The sequence below is a fragment of the Microchirus variegatus genome (assembly GCF_963457635.1).
Source record: "Microchirus variegatus genome assembly, chromosome: 16".
Taxonomy (NCBI): Eukaryota; Metazoa; Chordata; class Actinopteri; order Pleuronectiformes; family Soleidae; genus Microchirus; species Microchirus variegatus.
The window spans coordinates 11857065-11876766 of NC_139817.1; the positions used below are offsets into that span (position 1 = coordinate 11857065).

A 19702-nucleotide genomic window follows, 5' to 3' on the forward strand; every position below is an offset into this window, starting at 1 on the left:
CTAAACACACTTATAAGACGTGTTTTTATTCAGATAACATGCGAGTATAGACTGTGTGTGCGACGTACTTCGGTGAGGCTTGTATTTTACGGGGAACAGTGCGTCTCACTGTAAACCTAGTTAGCTAGGCGGCTAACGCTGCCGCCGATATAACGGTGTGATAACAACGGTGGTTATTACGAACAAAAGTGAACACATGACTCACATTGTCGTGAACATAAGCGCCGTAGATAACCGGAATGTGAACAGTAATATGTCGTCGTGCGTGTCCAGAGGGATTCTGTCCTTTCTTCGCCCATGTACAACCACGACGGTGAGCTGATGCTGACGTCTTTTAAAACATGGAGCTAAAGTTGGAGGTCGTTTTGTCGTCCAGCATCAAAAGGAAGAAGCCATGGCCGCGGTTCTGCTGGCTCGGGCAGGTGAGAAGACTAAAGTGCTATAGTTACAAAGTACTACTCCAGTATTACTGTACAACAACCAGCTTGTTTTCCACATCACACACTTACTCTCAAGTATGTAATATCTGAGAGTGAATTATCTTTTTATATAAAGAAATGTCCAGTTTCAGGTGTTAGCCTATGTGTCATTATTAAAGTGGTCATCGCTGTATACTGCTGCTTTAGCACATCTGTTTTAATGTTGGTAGAATTGTTTTTGCAAATATTGATTGTAGTGTTTATATACTGTTGTTCTGGCTGCCATTCATTTGTGTCTAAACATTTTTTTCTTGTGGAGAAAAGTGATGCAGAGGAAGATGCTCTTCCAATCAAAAAGGGTGCCATTATAAAGTTCCCTGTTGCCTCTAGTGTCCCAAAGGGTGTCTTTAGAGAAAATGATATTCAGTGCTGCATAGAAAACACCCATCTTGCTGATAGAAAGTGATGCTGTGCTGTAAAAGATGTCCCTTTATAGGTATACACGGCTATGTTAGAATGTGGGTGCCCTTTTAATTGTGACACCACTCCTGTCTGGCCATTCTCCTCTGATCTCTTGTATCAATAATGTATTTGATCAAAATGCAGCTGCTTGGCTTTTCACTAACATTAGGAGGACTTAAGAATTCAATACATTATGAATTAGTTTTAAAGCACTCCACATCCATTGTTGATTTGAGACCAGACAAAGCCTCAGATCCTCGGACAGTGTTCTGCTGGTGGTTCCTTGTGGTCAGGGTCCTCCTGGATCTGAAATTCCCCCATCAGAGGCTCTGAGGGTTGCTGAAACAGCGTCATTTTTCAAATCACTTCTGAAAACACTCTTGGTTTTAACCCTTTAAAACACTTTCTAATTTTTTTTAAACTTTGTTTTGAAAAGTGCTATACCAATAAATCATATTATTATTATGTCACGCTTCAGGAGAAGGAGTCCGTCTTCCTGTTAGATGACAAACGCATTAGCGAGATCAACATGGTCTCTGGTCGCACAAAGAAAAGGACCCCTAAACTCCATCCTTTGCTCAACAACGTTTTGACCATGACTTCATCAAAATGTGGTGAGTTTATAAACTCAAAGAAAAGAAAAAAAAACACTTGTCATCATCTGTCAGATCGGAGGATACCTTTTACTACACTTCTCTGTTGTGTTTCCAGGTACATGGCTTTGCGGAGTTCTGGTCTCAGGGGAGCTTTTTCTGTGGAACAGGGATCGAGACTTGTTGAAGACTGCTGCAGCTGCCCCAGAAGTACTTCACGTGATTACTTCTGCTCAAGGTATTCACAGTTAAATGCAATTAATCTCACTATAATCATCCAAGTTCTGATGCTGTGAACTGGTGTTTATAACATGATCTGCACTCCCTCTTCCCTGTTTTTCAGTGAATTATCAAATCATAAACAATGGATGCATGTGTGTTTTCACAGGAAATGCCACAAGGTTGTCTCTTCAGGTGTCAGGGGATGGAATGCATGTGCTACTCGTAACCATAACGGGACAAGTTTTCCTGTGGGAGTGTGTGGACGTCAGGGATTTGACGGGAGTACGAGATGGCACAGTAAATGGATGCTGGGCAGAGATAAAGCCCCTCGAGGACACTGTTCTTCCCTCGCTACATGACAAAGAAGCATCGCTACACACGCTTTTTGTGAAGACAGAGGTCTGTACTCAGCATGGCAGGATATGTTTAATATTTTGTGTTGTGTTTCAAAGAGTGATACAAATTTACGGCTTTATATCTTTGTCTCTCCAAACTCCTTTAGGCTTTAGGTGATGTCTGTTTATCAGCCCTCGTTTTCATGTCAGGGAAGAAACTAATAATCTCCTGTCTGAAAATTCAGTGGGAAGAGCGTAACATGAGAGTCGAGTGAGTGAGAAGTCTCATCTTATTCAAAGTCAGGACTTGGACTAAATATTATGGTGGTAATAAAGTCATTTTTCTTTTTGCAGTTCTGTGGAATATAGTGTACAGTGGGTCACCAAAACATACCCACTGACTCATCTCACCACACCCTGCAAACCAGTAAAGTCCAGAGGGGCATTAGTGGCAGCCTTCTCCCCAGATGGCCAACTGTTAGCCATCGTCCTGAACCAGAGACAGCCAAAGGTGAGCGTCTGGCTCTTGTTATACACTACCGTTCAAAAGTTTTGTGTTTTCCATTAAAAGTCACCCTTTTATTCATCAAAAGAGTTGCAAAATTAATAGAAAATGTAGTCACGACATTGAAAAGAAATAAAGATTTTCATTCAAAATAATCATTTTGCTTTCATCAAAGAACCAGCAAAACTGTTTTCAGCTGTGCTAACATAATTGCACAAGGGTTTTCAAGGGTTTTCTAATCATCCAATAGCCTTCTCACGCGATTAGCAAACACAATGTCCCATTAGAACACTGGAGAGATGATTGCTGGAAATGGGCCTCTATACACCTATGTACATATTCCATTAAAAACAGACATTTACAGCTAGAATAGTGGTCTACCACATTAACGATGTATAGAGTATATTTCTATAAAAAAAGGGATTTTCCTGTGACCCCAACATTTTTAACGGTAGTGTACACATTTCTTTCAGGATCATCTATAGGAATGTGAATTAAGACGTTTATGTTGTGTTTGGTTTTTTAATACTAGGCTACACAGGTCCTTTTTGTGAGCACCCAGAATTTTGTCTCAGTATCAAGTGGCCTTGGAGGATGTGGAATCAAAACAATGGAGATTCCCTCCAGATACATAAGGTGCAGTATTCAGGTCATGTGTAACCTCTGGAACAGGCATTGTGTTTGCAGAGTTGGATGGTGGTTAACCTGGGTATTTATATCTGTTTAGCCAAACTGGCCATAAGCAAAGCATCACAGTCCCTGCCATTGTTTATAAATGAACTTTCCATATCTTCTCCTTTAGATCTTACTGGGTGGGCAGTGTGAGCTGGTCGCCCAACAGTCTTTTCTTGGCTTGTGTTCTCAAGAGAGGTTCCCTTCTGATGTTGGCTCGTCTTGGGGGCCTTCTCACTCTAACCAGCAGTGGCTGCAGTGTTGACTTTGGGCCAGCACAGTTCCTGCCCCTACACCCTCTTGTCACCTACTGGTAAACATCTGAGGCATTTTGCTTTAACAGCTTAATTTTTTTACTCTATTCAATGGGAAAAAAATGTTAATCTGTTTTTTGACCCTCTGTTCAGGCCACCAGTATCTGCAGGGAAAGGGGAGGCCTCTCGCTCCAGTTCTAGTTTGTCTATGCGTGATGTTCTGAGGCAGCGATATTCTGTGACCTGGCATCCACGGCTGCTGTATCTCATTGTGTCTGACGGCTACATGGCCACAGTTATGAAGGTGCTTGATAAGCCCTCTCCTTCCATGTTGCTTAAAATGCTTCTAAAGGACACATTCAAGGATCTGGAGAAGATGAGCCAGATGCTGGATCAGTCTCAGGTGGTAAATCAGGGACTGCTTGAAGTGGGAATGGGGAATTTATTCAGCTTTAGATTTTTTTGTACTTGTAATTTCCTTTCATCGCTGTGTTGTCTCACTTTTTCAGGCTCATGTGAGAGCATGGTTGGAGTCTGTTTCCTGTCTGAATCTTGACAGCAGCCTTGAACCACTAAACCCCATAGTTACATGTGGTCCCAACACTGCAGACTTTTCAGCAGCCACAGATGGATCCACTTTGCCACTTTTCCTGCAGGACCTGGGGACTTTTGGTGGAACCACAGGGCTTCTTGAAAAAGTACAGGTCAGTCATTCTTTAATTTCACTGAGTGATGTTTAATGTTGCTGTTTCATGGTTTATATCTTTTTGTTTGATTGTCTGATTTCTTAGTCGTTCCTTGATGATGACTCTGATTTGGATGGACCTCCTGCTGGTTCTCATATAGAGGACGGTGGTCGTTTGGAGTTTGCCTCAATGGTCGACACCCTTCATGCCCAGGACACACGCACTGACACTGGACTTTTTACTGGTCAAGATTGTGAAGATGATTTTGTTGAAGGACAGCGGAGGATGCCTCTTCTTCGACGGGAACTTGGCAAAATCCAGAGCAGGCTGCTCACAGCCTGGGCTTTCAGCATGTCTCTAGGCAGTGCAGTGGAACACAGAGCTCCTCTGCTGAAGCATACCGTCTTTTGTGTGGTGCGATTCGCCGCTTTGCTCCATTTGATCCCAAGCAAAACAAACACCTCGGTTTCAACTCGCCTTCTCCAGCTTATCAAAGCCCTTCTATCTTTTCTTCCCTGGGACAACACAAACTCAGACGGGCCGTGCTGCCTGGGCCTGGTGGTGGAGCTCAGTAAACGGATAGTACACCTCCTGCTGACACCTCATCCTACATCCCACCAGTCCGGTCACTATCACCTATCATCACAAAGCTTATCTACCATCCTGCAGATCTTGCAGTTGGTCTCCAATTCCCTTGACCACGCTTACAGCCTGCAGCAAAGAACTATCTGGTCCTCTGCAGAGAAGGAATCTCTTTCACAGCCTTCGGATGTTCATCATGTTCCGATGCTACAGGATGAGAAGGAAAAGAAACTGAACTCCCTGAATAATGGACAGCCTATTCCTCAGCGACCTTCAAGCAGGTAAAGATTAACATGTTTTGTTTTTTTGTCTACCACTGTGTATAAGCAGATTATGAACAATATGTTTCAGAGGAGATGCCATTATTAGTATTACTATGTCAGTGATAAGAGGTGTTCTTGTTTGGCTAGACTGTTTGGAGTGTGGCAGTGGGTTTACAAGGTGACCCAGCAATATCTGGAGGAACTGAAAAGATTTGAAGGCAGCGAGGGCTGGGAGGAGGAACAGGAACAGTTGTCTTTCATCATGTCCCAGCTGCAGATGGCCTTGCAGGCTACAGGAGAGAGACTGGAAGAAGGCCCTGCACTGTTGAGTTACCCAGGTTAGATGTTTGTTAATCAAAATTATGGTGATATGGATGATGGTATTTATCATTTTAATTGATATAGTTGATAAATACAATAATAGTAAAACAGTATGACTATGCTATTTCCAAATATTTACTGAAATGTAAAGTGTTACTGACCAAATTAATTGTGGGCTGATGAGTAAAACATCTAATTTCCATATTTCAACTCTCCCTTATTGTCAAAATCTTGACTCCTCTTCTTCCAGGTGAGCATCTTTACCTTTGTGGCTTGTATCCAAAGAGTGCTGATGCGTGGCGATCGCAGATATGTGAGGAGAGTAACAAAAGTGAGAATCATTGCTTGTGTTTTTTTTCATCAACATTAATGCCACATGTTGACTTATCGTCGCAAATGCTAATTATGTGCCTTTTTATTAGTGTGTGATCGTAGGGTCTTCCAGGAGCAAAGGGTTTGTCTGGCGCTCCTTTACAGTCTTTTGTCTCAGTATCACCTGAGGGAAGCCCAAGAGTTGGGGGACCACATGGCTCGACTCATACTGCACAGGTCTGGACATCAGAAGGACAACATAACAGGTCAGCTATGTTCAGAGAGACATTAAAGTAGGCATATTATACCCTATTTCTCCAAGTTAACCTAGTTCCCTGGTGTCCTAATGAACATGTCTGTGACATGCTTCGGTCAAAATACCGTAAGGATGAAGCACCACAGCAGTTCAATCACCCTGCCAAAACAGCCCAGAACACTCGGTTTTGAGTGCCTGTCTCTTTACATGCAAATGAGACACAGGAAACTACGTCAGAATCACTGAGGCTCCAGCAGCTAACAGCAGTTAGCATTTGGAAAAGCCAGCATTTGCCGACTCTAGCCGGCACATTGCCGTCATATATAAAATGTGTCCACCGGACACATACATCCTCTGAGGCTGGAAGTTTGTGTAGAACTCTGTGCTGCACTGTGCAGCCAAGAATATAACACTTCACGTACTTCTGCTCTTCCAGATACGATTACTCTCGCCTGCACGCTTGTGTTTTTTAGATACAAAGTGGAGCTCCACGAGACAACAATTCCAGGAATGTGTCATAGTGATGTAGCAATGAGTACAGATGTCAAAGTTGCATGTTTTATCTCCTGTACTTAGACTGAGGCGGACCATAAAAACATGTCATGAGTCATCTTTTTTCACACTTTGTCTACTCATAGGGCATCCAGAGTCCCAAATATAAGTATTAAAATGATTAAAAAGTTGATTGTCTTTGTGTCCCCTTTAAGTAAAGAGTCCCTCACTGCAAAAGTAAGACATATTCCATATTCCATACCTTTATGTTTTTATGTTGCAGATCCTTTTCCTTACTCGTGGCTTCCGATTGACCTTAACAATGAAACAGCCTGTGCAGTGGTTCAGAGTCTGGGGAGATTTATGGCCTCTTACTTTGCCAACCAGCCACTCCACATCCTGCCTCCTCACAATGTGGCTGTCCTGCCTCCACTACATTTACCTCATGGTATGTTTCCAAACATAAAAAAATCACTTTACAGCAATTTTATCACAGCATTTATAATTTGGTAGTTTTCAATTTTGGTAGCTCCCGATGTTGGACGATTGATACCATTATGCCAGGAGGAGGTGGCTACAGCAATTCGACGACAGCATCTGTCAGAGGTGTGGACAGTTGACTATGCCCTGGACCTGCTGCTGCTCGGTGGTCTGCTTCCAGAGGCTGTGTGGTTGGCTTATCATCTCGGGGACTGGAAGACAGCGGTTTCTCTGAGTCTGGCTTATACGAGCTATTGCACTGACCATTTGGAATTTGCTCGGTTAGTTTGAAAAGTTTCATACTCATATAAAGTGTTTTGTTGCTGTTGCTCTTGCTAAAATCTGATTTTACATGACTGCATCTGTCATTACAGGCTGACAAGGAGAGAGCTCCTCCTACCAACAGCTTGGAAAGCAGAAAACATTTTTCAGGCCGAGTTAAAGTGTCTTCTTGGAAACAAACCTGACTCCAAGGAACACAGAGACAAGGATGATGACAAGAGCTTTGCAGGTTCTTGAGACCTCCTAACTGTAAAATGACAACAGCACACTGAAATCAAAATTTTTTCAACTTTTTGTTGTTTCACTTTCTCCTCTTAGAACTTTTGGAAGGAGAGGATTGGGATTTATTACTGGTTTCCATACAGGAGATTCTGAAAGCATCAGTCATGGCGGGAGTGAATGTCATGTCCTCGCCCTTGTCCTCCTTGCTGGACACAGCCAAAGACCTATGTACCTGTCTCCCTATGTTGGTACCCAATGGACTTTATCTACCTTCTCCACCTCTGTATTGCCCTCAGCCTTCACCCAACACACAGGTACACAGAGGAGAAGATCAACGTTGACCAATGTTTACATATAAACCTTAAAGTTTTATGTCGGTAATGTCTATGCATGTGTGATTTTTCAGGACCCCATAGGAACAATGGGGCACTTTGCGGAGGTTGCAGCACGTCACAAGGTGTCTGGTGTTCTCCAAAGGTTACTTTTACTTCTGAGATCTGCTCGCTGTTGCCACCCTGCCGCCCAGTGGTACATCACTAATCTGCGCCGTGCCAGACACATACTTTACAAGGTATGCTATTTAGCTGTAATAAAACATGTTGATGTGTAAGTGTTGTGTTGCTGATTTTAATATATATAATATATTTAATCTAATATGGTGTTTTCAGATCAAGAAGAAGTACCCGTATCCAGCAGCTCCTAAGGAAGAGAAGCCTCTCCCTGAGGGTCTGATGAAGTTTGTCAACCGGCGTGGATTCTTCAAACAAGGGCCTAACAAAGACGGCCATTTGGACCCTGATACCATCCAAACTATTAGTAAGATACCACTTATATTTAATATATATATGGATGTATTTAATAATTCAGTAACACACTAGATTATGGAACACATATTCAGCATTAACTAAATGCTTGCTAACATATATAAGTAACATACTAGCCCTTTATTAGTAAATCAACCTCATTTCTGCTACTAGTCTGTTTCAGAGAGCTGTGTGGTTTATGCTGGATGTTGCATGTCCGGGACCAGCTCTCCATTTCCAGCAGGAAGTATCAGGCCTCGAGACATCTTGGTAGAGATGAACAGGTACAGTTATATAGAATATGTGTGTCGTCGAAGTATGGGACATATATTTTTAGCAACTGGTGTCCTGTGAGTATGCATGTATATTTGTGTCTTGTAGCTCCCTGATGACTCAGACAACGTGAGGTCTGGCTGTGTCGAAGCTCTCACCTGGGCCCTTCGTTTTCTGCCTTTCTCTCGAGTCCTCAATGCCGAAGAAATTCTCCAGGATGTTCTGCTCAGCCTCGTCTCTGAACTGCCCCCTATCCCTTTGGTGAAATGGCTTTTTCTCGCGTCTTCTTCTTACATGAGAAGTGTTTTCGTATAGTAGAACGGACTGAACCTGAGTGACTAATTTTCTCCTTTTTGCCTGCTTCTAAATGTAGGTGGCAGATACGCTGGTGCAAGCCTTCCCAGAGGAGGAAGAGTCTGTCAAAGTCCCACTGAGAGAAAAGTATAACACACTGCTACAGAGACTGAGGCAATGCAGTGTTCTGGGTATGAACCCTGTTGTTCCTCAACTAAGTACTTTGAAATATACACTACCGTTCAAAAGTTTGGGGTCACTTGTTTGCTAATCGCGTTAGAAGACTATTGGATGATTAGAAAACCCTTGAAAACCCTTGTGCAATTATGTTAGCACAGCTGAAAACAGTTTTGCTTGTTCTTTGACAAAAGGGCAAAATTATTATTTTGAATAAAAATCATTATTTCTAATCTTGTCAAAAGTGTGACTTTTAATGAAAAAAACAACAAAAATTGTACAGATGACCCCAAACTTTTGAACGATAGTGTTGTACAACACAATAAACAGCTTACCTATTTTTTAAAGGATCTGTTTTTGAAAGTTGCCCTAATTTGTTGTGTCTGTTCTCTGTCTAGAAGGGGAAAAACCAGAGGCGAATGAATCAATGACGATTCTGATTCAGGACAAATACAGGCAAAGGAGAAAACACCTCGGACGTTTGCGCAGGCACCTGGCCCCACCTGAGCTCCATCTGTGGGAGAAGGAGGAGGAAGAGGAGGAGAGAGGAAGCAGACATGGAATGGCCGCGTTAAGGCAACTCTCACTGGGCACAAGCCTGAGCACAAGCACTTTAACTGACTGCTGTTTCCCCCCACTGTGCAGTGATGGAGACATAGCAGAAAACACATTGAAGGACATCTCCCCTGAACAGCGTTGCCAATCCAAGTCCAGGTAGCCAGTGTGAAAGTGTTATTCTGTTATGCTCATGTAGAATCTGTGTTGTGGCTTATTCTATGCGTTGTTTTTGCTTTCCAGAGCCAAAAAACGACATAAAGTAAAAGACAGAGACTATGCTGTGAAGATTAAAAGTGCCATTCAGGAGGAGAGTCACCCAGATGATACCAAAGGGAATGGGAAGTCCTCCCTGCCAGTGGTTGGTACCTGGGAGTTTGAGTTGGAAGACGAAGAGTATCTGAACTTCCTTGAGCTCTTCCTCAGCTATGAGTTAGAGAAGGATAGTGCTGATGGAGGTGACCCGGGCAGCGAACTTCCTCTGTTGAAGAGCTTCTCGTCCCAGTTGAGGAAGAGGGAGTTGCATTCTCTCACATTCGACGTGCTCACTACTGTCCATCGCCGCCAAAGAGACAGGCAGCATCTGGGGAGAAAACACTGGAGCAGTGATCCTCCGGTGTTCAGAGCTGGGTGCTGCTTCAAGCCTATTAAACCAGATACAACACCTGAACCGCAAACATCCTCCATCTGGAGTGAGGCCCTGATATCCAGAGCTAGCCTTTCTGTCAGCTCTTTTTCTGGCCTGAGAACTGGTCGGCAAAAAGGTTTATTTGGACTCCAAAAGCAAAGCAGTGTGCCTTTAGCCCAAAGACTGAAAGGTGGTCCTGGTGCGAGCCCTATAAAAAGTGCCTTTCCCATTAGGCAGTCACCAGAGAACTTCATATTTGGCTCCACAACTTCAATGGAAGCAGTAATTGAACTGCAGCAGGTCCTGGACCCAAAATTAGAGGCTCAGTTTCCAGAGTTAGGCAGGCTGCTAGAGTGGATGGTACGCTGGGCTGATCGACGGGTGCTACTGGGACACCATGGCAAAAAAATGAAAGAGAGGGGAGGAGGCGTCACAGGAACAGCCGATGAAGGAGTCGTGATTCGTGTCAAAGCCTCAGCGCCTGCTGTCCTAACTTCCCTCAGCTTGCTGGAGTGGAGGTACACTGCGCTACATGGGACAGGCCAAGGCAGCGTCAGCATCCATGTTCCAGAAACACAGTGGCCTGTCGCTCCTGTGTTGCAACCTGAAGTGGACACCAAAGTGGAGAGAGAGAGCAGCGTCGATACAGGCTACCCTGGATCCAGCAACACTCCCATCACTGGACTTGATCAAAATCTACAAGGAGAAATTTCCATGTGAGCGCCTGATGTTTACAAATGTTTGTCACTAGATGGAAACAAAGTGTACTGATTAAATCACATAAATACTGTCTGCTTCTCTGTAGTGGTTCTTGCACAGATGAACCAAAGAAAGAGACGCGTCACAGGATTCCTCACCCCGATGACCAGGATCAAATGATTTCTCCCAACGACTTGGATGTTACACCTGAAAAAGAAGGTCAGTCACTATGTTATGTTGGATGAAAAAAAAAAAGTTGCTGTAAAGCAATTGCAGATTATTTATTAACGTAGTTGACGTTTTTAGGGAAAAGCAGTGGCAGTGATAGTGGCAGTGAGGGCGTGGAGGCTATTTTGCATGAAAACATCTCTGAAAACACCTGCACACCTGATGAGGTGAATTCTATTTTTACGCTTTTCGATTCTCGCTCTTTATACAGTATGTATAATTTGTGGAAAAAACAAATAACCAATATTTGTGTCCTTTCCAGAGTTTAAAGCTTGCAGACTTGGACGCCTCGGAAACTGCAGACGATCTATTCACTTCCAACTCTCTGTGAGTTTTTATGTGTAAAGTGGAAGAACAAGTCCTGTAGTAAATGGCAACATCTAGTGTTGCATTGTTTTCTTTTTTTAAAGCGTATACATGCATTGTTTTCTATGGTTGTAGTTAGTAGTAATCCATTAACACTACAGTCTAAAACTAAAAAAAAGTTGAATATAATATTTGGTAACACTTTAGATTAGGGAACACATATTCACCATTCACTAGGTACTTACTAACATGCATATAAGTAGCATACTAGCCCTTTATTAGTAAATATTAAGCACATATTAACACCTCATGCAGGAAAAATGTTAATTAATGTCATAATAGAGGAATAATAAAGTTATGGAGAATAAGCCGTTAATACATGCTGAATGATTAATAAAGGGCTAGTATAATACTTATATATGTTAGTGAGCACCTAGTTAGTGGTGAATATGTTCTGAGATATTTATACATTGTCATAAATATGAATGTTTTTTTTTTTTTTGCTCAAACCATTTTTTTATTGCCATCCTAGAAATCTACAAGCTCCTCCTCATCCAGAGCCCCAATTTCTTCCTTCTGTTAATCCCGAGGCCTTGGTCCATGCAGTGGTCACTGATTCCATTGGAGCACTGTTACCTAATACACCTGGAGATCCTCCAAGCCTTCAGCCACATAACCCCATGGCTGCTGCACCCACTCAGCAACCGTCCCCTCAGTCCCCAAACATGAGACAGCGACTGGGTGAAGATTTATTTCGATTGGTTCAGGTAAGAAGAGACCGACTTAAAAGGACATATTTTACTTGACTGTCTCTCATTACTTGAATGAGTTTTGTCCTTCTTTTTTTTTTGCAGAACATTAACTACGTGAGCATGATGGAGGTTCTAGCCGCTTCATTTTCCAACCTGCAGGTGGCCCAGCAGAACTCGTTGGCTCAGTCGAACATAAACTCCTCACAGCCTAATGTGCCATCATCGTCTTATGTGACCAATGTCTTCCCTCAGCCACACGCCTTACCCGTTCAGCCCACCTTTCCTGCGGTGCCTCAGACACAGACAAGTGTGCCAACCTCTATGACACAGTGCCAGAGACAAATCACCAGGAATCAAGCCAGCACGCCCGGTGGTGCAGGTGTTAACTATCAGGTATTTATCATATTTACTGCCTGGCAAAAACTGCTTCTTTTCCAGCAAATCCCAAATATACATTCAAAAGTTTGGGGTCACCTATACAATTTGTTTTGTGTTTTCCATTAAAAGTCACACTTTTATTCATCAAAAGAGTTGCAAAATAAATAGAAAATATAGTCAAGACATTGACAAGATTAGAAATAATGATTTCTATTCAAAATAATAATTTTGCTTTCGTCAAAGAACCAGCAAAACTGTTTTCAGCTGTGCTAACATCATTGCACAAAGGTTTTCTAATCATCCAATAGCCTTTTAACGCGATTAGCAAACACAATGTACCATTAGAACACTGGAGAGATGGTTGCTGGAAATGGGCCTCTATACACATATGTAGATATTCCATTAAAAACCCGACGTTTGCAGCTAGAATAGTCGTTTACCACATTAACAATGAGTGTAATTAATCATAAATACATTAGAGTGTATTTATGATTAATTTAATGTTATATTCATTGAAAAAAAGTGATTTTCCTTCAAAAAAAGGACATTTCTAAGTGACCCCAAACTTTTAACGGTAGTGTACTCAACGGGGACAAGGTCTGGACACTGTGGTTTTTAATCCATGTGTAAAAGTGCTCTCAGAAACGATCTTCTCAATTTAAGCTCCATGAATCCTGACATTGTGATCTTGGATCTTTTTTTTCTCAGTTTTCAGTTTATATTAATGTTGTGACATATTTTCTTTTTTAGTTATCAATGTTTATCTTTTGTTTCAGGGAATGTTTCCTCTCTCTGTCCACGTGGAGTCACCAGAAATCCAGTTCACACAGAGCAAGACGTTAATCCCATCCTCCCAGGGTCTCCTGGCCACTTCTGACATCAGTCAGGCCGTCTCCAGTGCTCCCGTGTTGCTCACCTCTAATAGTAGTGTACAGAATGACACTGCTCCCCCAGTCGTGGGCGTGAAATTACCACTTCATTGTCACCCGTTGCCCGATCACGGTGCCTCACACTATCCTCCAGCTCAAGAGCCTCAGATGCTGCACATTGCAGACCCCGCAACGCTGGAATCACATCAGCCCAAGCTCAGACACAATCACCAAGCCACGTCAAAAAAGAGGACTGAAGAAGAAAAAAGAATCGGGCCCTCTGTCCTAAGAAGACAACTCAGTTTTAATCATCCACATGATCCTGCCCCCATGAGTTCTCAACCACAGATTCCTGCGTCAGACTGGTCCAAGGGGCAGGAGTTAACGCTGCTTCCTCAAACACCTGCTCTAACACAGGGGCTGCGGCTGCTGCACATTCAGCCCGTTACCCAGAGCGACGTCGTGTTCCCTAAACTCCCTGTACCATTTTCCTCTACACCCTCTCCTGCCTTTGCAGCTCCAGTGCGAGAAACGCCTCTGCTGAAACTCTCATACATAGAGCCTGGACCCAGAATGGCAAGCAGCAATTATAATTACAATTGTTTAAATCAGGATTCATGAAGTCATGCATTGTTTATTTACAGATATTTGTCTGTGCCACAGTTTTTACCCACGGCCGCTCCTCGGACACAGATGACACGTCTTATCACCTTGGACGAATTGAAGAGTTCAGTGAGCACGAGGCAGAACGCTGAAGAGGCTCAGATGCGGTTGCTTCGAGTTGATCCGCCCCCTGAAAGCACCCGTGCAGCTGCGACTTCTCCTGGTTTTACCTCCAGCAAGAGGCAATCATATATTTTTTTCAGTGATGTTACTTATTGAGCTTTTTGTGATGCTGGCAACTGACTCACTGTGTGTGTTTAACAGGCAGAGGAGGAGAGAGGACAGAGTCGACAGGGACAGAAAAACAGAGGTCACATTCAGGCCAAATGAGTCCATCATCCCTGCAGAAAAGGTGAAACATTTAATTTAGTTTAGCAGTGAGTATTGTATACACTTAATGATATCAAATTGTAATTCAACTGCCATGTGTTTCTCTAGGAATGCCAGCAGTCAACAGACGAGCCTGTAAATCATGTAAATGAAGAAGAGCCTGCAGCTGCAGTTGCAGAGAATATCACGCCTGCACGCAACTTTGTTTTTCCTCTTGGTAAGTCTAGATCTACACTACTGTTCAAAAGATTATAAATGTCCTTATTTTAGAAGGAAAAGCACTTTTATTCAATGAATTTAACATTAAATGAATCAGAAATACACACTATACATTGTTAATGTGGTAAACGACTATTCTAGCTGCAAACGATTTTTTTAATGGAATATGTACATAGGTGTATAGAGGCCCATTTCTAGCAACCATCTCTCCAGTGATCTAATGGTACATTGTGTTTGCTAATCACGTTAGAAGGCTATTGGATGATTAGAAAACCCTTGAAAACCCTGGTGCAATGATGTTAGCACAGCTGAAAACAGTTTTGCTGGTTCTTTGACGAAAGGGCAAAATAAAAATCATTATTTCTAATCTTGTCAATGTCTTGACTATATTTTTTATTAATTCTGCAACTCTTTTGATGAATAAAAGTGTGACTTTTAATGGAAAACAGAAAACAATTGTATAGGTGACCCCAAACTTTTGAACGGTAGTGTAAATTCTGTGGATTACAATATCCTATAATTGTTTGTTTAAATGTTTAACATTTAATTAATCTTTTTTATTTATTTATTTTTAAATTCACATTTACCTCCAAGGATCTTTTGACTCTGTGCTGACTGAGCAGAAGCCCCTACCCACTTCAGCTGAGCTCCATGCTTTTGCTGCCACATGTAAAAAACCTCCAGAGAGCCAGGATGCTTTCACCAACACAGACTCAGGTGAGTCAGGATTATCCAGTGTTGATAATGTTAAAGTTTTAATATTATTGCACAGTTGTTACAATGTTAATTACTTTAATATATGTTCTTTTTTGCATTCAATCAACAATAAATGGAATGTTTTTAGTTGCATCATTTGATCCAGATTCGGAGTAAGTAATACTGTGTGTTTACCATGTCTCTCTTGTTTTTTAGGTTGTCCTCCCACACTTGTAGATAAAAGTGTTTCTACTTCTGTGACATTCAGTAGCCCTAAATGTAAGTTGACAAACACATTTAATTTTTAGGTTTTGTGAGTAATAAAATAACCTTTAAATGTGTGATTTTCTCCATGCAGCACAAAGGTCACATAATGAACATCTTATTCAAGACATAAAGGAGAAACCAAAGGAACCAGAGAGGATTCTGGAAAGAGCCACACATGTAGGTTGACTCAGCACTCAGGGGTGTATTCAGATAAATGGTGTGAGAAATGGGTTCTCGGTCTAAATGCATTACTCATATAATTTGGGTGACTTGCAATATGGCGAGTAATTTCCACTGGAATTTATATCATCTAGAAATTGTCTCTTCTAGATCTCCTCTCTTTTGTATACAAACAATTTACAATGTTGTTAAACTTACGTGTCAGTTAATGCACATTTTAATCCACTTCTTTGCTTGGTCTCAGGACCTGCACGGGCACCAGTTCATAAGTGTTGTGGATCTAGAAGACAAAACGCTGCACCAAGACTTGGAGTTGTGTCTCAGCCCAAAAGCACCAGATGTTCCCTCCGTTGTCCATTGTTCAACTACTTCTGCTCAGATTCACGTTCCTGCAGCTTCTGCTGCTGCTGCTGCTGCTGCACCACAACCATCACTCAGAATAACAGAAAAACACCTTACTACTCACCCAGGTCATTATTTTGACATTTTTATACATTTATTTTGTTAGGATTATTGATATAGTGATAATTTATGTGTTGAACTGTGTGTTTTTCGTTTTTAGATATCTTTGAGGATTCTCAAACACTTAATGAGTCCAGTACAGATCCAGAGAGAGTCATTCTACACGAAGGTTCAGATCCATTTGACTCTGAGGTCTGTCGAGCCATAAAGTCGATGAGCGATCAAACGCACAGAGCTTCCTCGTCACCTCCTTCAGTCTGGTTCTCCGCTCGCATGTCAGAGATGGACGCTCAGTTGGCTGCACTACAGAAAATTGCAGACTACCTGGAGAATGATTTTTCAAACTCTAGAATGGTATTATTATTATTGCGATGTTTTTGGATTTGTCCTGCTTATATTTTTATTAACACTGGAGTGTAAAATATGGCTACAAGGCTGTAATAAGTAGTCCTGTTCTTGTCTTTGTGTAGCTGGTGAACACCATCGAAAACCTCACCCCAGTCTTGTCTCCTGATGCAAAGAGCACCAAGGCAGTAAAAAAAACTGTCAGACTGTCAGTTCCACATGCAGGTCGGCCTCTAAACATATTTTTATTGAAGTCAAATCGTTAAAAATGCATTTAAATGTTACTACAAGTCCTTGAAACTCATGAGAAATAGTTCTTTCCTTAGTGTAACATACAACATGGTAAACTTGTTTAAAACCAGGTGTGTCTCTTTGTTCGTACCAGCATGGATGCCACAATCTGTCTCTTTATTTGAACCAAATGGACGTGAAGAGGAAGAGGAAAGTAAGGATGGCAGGCTTGTGTTTCATGGTGACTCCCACACTCTAGAGGAAAAGCCTTCTTTCTACTGTTCCACTCCCTACAGTCACAGAGTGGGTTCGTGTTACCTTCACAGCCCTCCAACTAAAGGTATCTACAGAATATAATGTTAAGAGCTAGATGTGTAAAAATGTTATTGAAGCTACCAATTTTCTTTTCTTTTGACATGTTACAAATACTGTTCTGTGTTTTTCTTCCGCAGAGATGAAAAATCATTTGACTGACACATCTGGACTATCAAATGTGTAAGTTTAAGCGTAAATGGAAGCATTGTAACCGTGTTGTAGTTACATTAATACTACAGTATTCACAATACTCTGCTCTCAATGTCTAGGTGGGAAGACGAGACTCTGGGCCAGACTGGGCTGTCCGACACAGCAGAAATCCTAGATGAGTTGGTAAAGGAAGGGTATTTATCCCCGACTGACCTGGACTGGAGGTATGGTACTGCTCAACAAATAGCTAATGAAACAAATATGAGTATCTCTACACTGAAAGGCAATGTTACCCACAGCAGGGTGCATCAGCAGCAAAGTAGCTACTTGTCGCAGAAAAGTGTCTGTCCAGATGAAGACAGGAGAGAGCTGAGGATCTGGATGAGAAGGAAACAGAGGGAAAGACTGGCTGCTTATCAAAAACACAGAGAAAACCTGAGAGAGAGGGAGCGAAAGCCTTTTTCTGCCTTTGGAAAAGTGGTGAGCTATGGTCCCCATTTCTCGAATGGGTATTTCATTTTTAACTTTACACCCGTAATCATCTTTCACCTATTGTTCCCTTTCTTTACACAGAAATCTGCAAATAGAAATGAAGCCACTGTTTGGAGAAGTAAATTGGAAAAGCAAAAGTATGTTCTTGCGAGTATCGACCATGCTGCGGGAGACGTGCTTGTGTGGGAATGTAACTAAACTTGAATTTGGCTTGAACAGGTTCATACTCCTGGAGCAACACAAGCAGAGGACAAATGAAGCTTGTTCTTTGATAAGCAGCGTCCCCGCCACTCCTCCAATCCTACGCACTCTTTCGCAGCCTCTTCCAGTGTGGTCCACCACACTACCCACCTCCACTCCACCTTTTGGTAGCACTTACAGGTAATCTGACAATGTTCTAGCCCCTTTAAATAATGATTTTTAATCATCAATCACTATTTAGTGATTTGGTTCTGGACTTTTAGTAATAGAGCTTAATTTTTCTCAGGGTTCAAAGTACATCTGCCATTGACAGAAGAAGTCTCAAACCCCAGTCAGAACAAACTCAGTCCCTCCTTCATGGGACCGCTGAGGGACGGCCTACGAACGATCCCAGCAGGAAACTGGAACTACATAAACCAGGTATTGTAATATTCAACCCTCCTAATTTTAGAAGCAGTCACCGATTTCTGACATTAGTTGACTCTTTTCCAAAAGACCGTACATCTCAGGTGACCAGACGTGGCATGCTCACGGATGCAAAGAGCCGCACCAATCAACCCCCTGTCAGCCAGAGTGAGGAGCGTCACGTCAGAGTAAAGACGCATTTCAACAAAAGACCTTTAGGAGGAGCGTCTGTGGGCAGAGGAATCCAGAATGTGCAGGCAAGGATGGAAGACGGAGAAGAAGGGATCCTTTTGGAGCCTATTTCAGAGACCTCAGAGTCTAACAGAGTAAGAATGACATATTCTTTATTTATATATTTTCTGTACCTGAGCGTAATGTTGTGTTTGACACGTCGCTGTACTTTTGCCAGGCTTTGGCCAGGTTGCTGAATGTGCATGAAGACGGTGCCCGAGCTGGTGCGTCAGGAATGGACTGGCTGGACAACCTGTCTGAGAGCGCCAGCAGCAGCCTCAGCAAAATCGACTGGGCCGCCATCGAGAGGATGGTGGCTGCAGTGGACGATTGAGCTGAGGCGTCTCAAGGACGGAGACAAAGAGTGCCATGTTTGTTGTAGAGCCAAAAGTGCTGAAAGATCTCTTGTGCCTAAATATACTACGAATCAGAACTTTTGTAAATTGTGAAATTGAGATATCTCTTAATATCTGTTTTAACTGTTTGATTTTTATAAATTATTTGTAACGGGACAATTACAAACATGTTTGTGCCATTTGAGTGTGTGTGCACTTAGTTGTTTTTTCTAGATTTGTAATTTATTTTTGTACGGACTTTGCTACACTACAGTAAGAATAAAAATATCTGATACACATTTGAGCAGTTTTCATTCATTATTATCATATCACACATGATACATCAACACCTTAATGTTTAATGACTGACACAGTCCAGTGATATTTAATGAGAACAATAAAGTAAGTCGTTTGTGCTGTCATGTAGTCTGGGTTTGCAACAACTGAATTTACCGTTTTAACTAGTGCACTTGTAATTGTTTTCCCTATTTATATCCTTATGTATGTTTTTATGTAATCTGTTGTGTTTCTGAGAACTCGGGATTGCTTATTTACTGCATATCCATTGTTTATTTAGTCTAAAACAATGTTTTTTTTTTTTCAGTTTTGAATTAGAAACAGAAATAATATACTTTATTTTTATTTTACTCAAAAATGTGTTGTTGCGCACTAGTTGTTAATCCCTTTCGCTTGCCAATCAAAAGCAAAAAAAAAAAAAAAAACCATGAAAGGAATTCGTTGTATTCATAAAAAGCTTTCTGGGTGTAGTTACGGCACACACCAGCGGCGGCGCTGTGAGCACATTTCGAGAACTCAAAGAAAAAGTTCCGGAGGTCAGAGTTCACCGACGCCTTTGAAAA

The 19702-nt window shown here is 42.0% G+C and overlaps 1 protein-coding gene across 1 annotated transcript; it reads left to right on the plus strand.

Annotated features, from left to right (window-relative positions):
* Nucleotides 1-341: 341 nt before the first annotated feature.
* On the plus strand, nucleotides 342-18841 carry cplane1 (ciliogenesis and planar polarity effector 1; the record flags this gene model as incomplete). The annotated part of the gene is made up of 48 exons (XM_083902329.1): nucleotides 342-422; nucleotides 1360-1495; nucleotides 1593-1712; nucleotides 1863-2095; nucleotides 2199-2302; nucleotides 2386-2542; nucleotides 3069-3172; nucleotides 3339-3521; nucleotides 3616-3865; nucleotides 3972-4166; nucleotides 4254-5011; nucleotides 5141-5331; nucleotides 5565-5645; nucleotides 5737-5892; nucleotides 6658-6822; nucleotides 6904-7135; nucleotides 7229-7365; nucleotides 7455-7672; nucleotides 7765-7929; nucleotides 8027-8174; nucleotides 8336-8445; nucleotides 8543-8695; nucleotides 8808-8919; nucleotides 9304-9619; nucleotides 9704-10804; nucleotides 10894-11006; nucleotides 11094-11182; nucleotides 11278-11342; nucleotides 11854-12088; nucleotides 12176-12466; nucleotides 13228-13896; nucleotides 13984-14165; nucleotides 14248-14335; nucleotides 14422-14530; nucleotides 15127-15249; nucleotides 15445-15507; nucleotides 15587-15672; nucleotides 15920-16034; nucleotides 16238-16491; nucleotides 16608-16707; nucleotides 16868-17053; nucleotides 17166-17208; nucleotides 17298-17658; nucleotides 17752-17807; nucleotides 17890-18038; nucleotides 18158-18291; nucleotides 18381-18602; nucleotides 18686-18841. The coding sequence occupies 48 exons, from the start codon at nucleotides 342-344 to the stop codon at nucleotides 18839-18841; spliced, it is 9495 nt and encodes a 3164-aa protein (XP_083758455.1).
* Nucleotides 18842-19702: the final 861 nt, after the last annotated feature.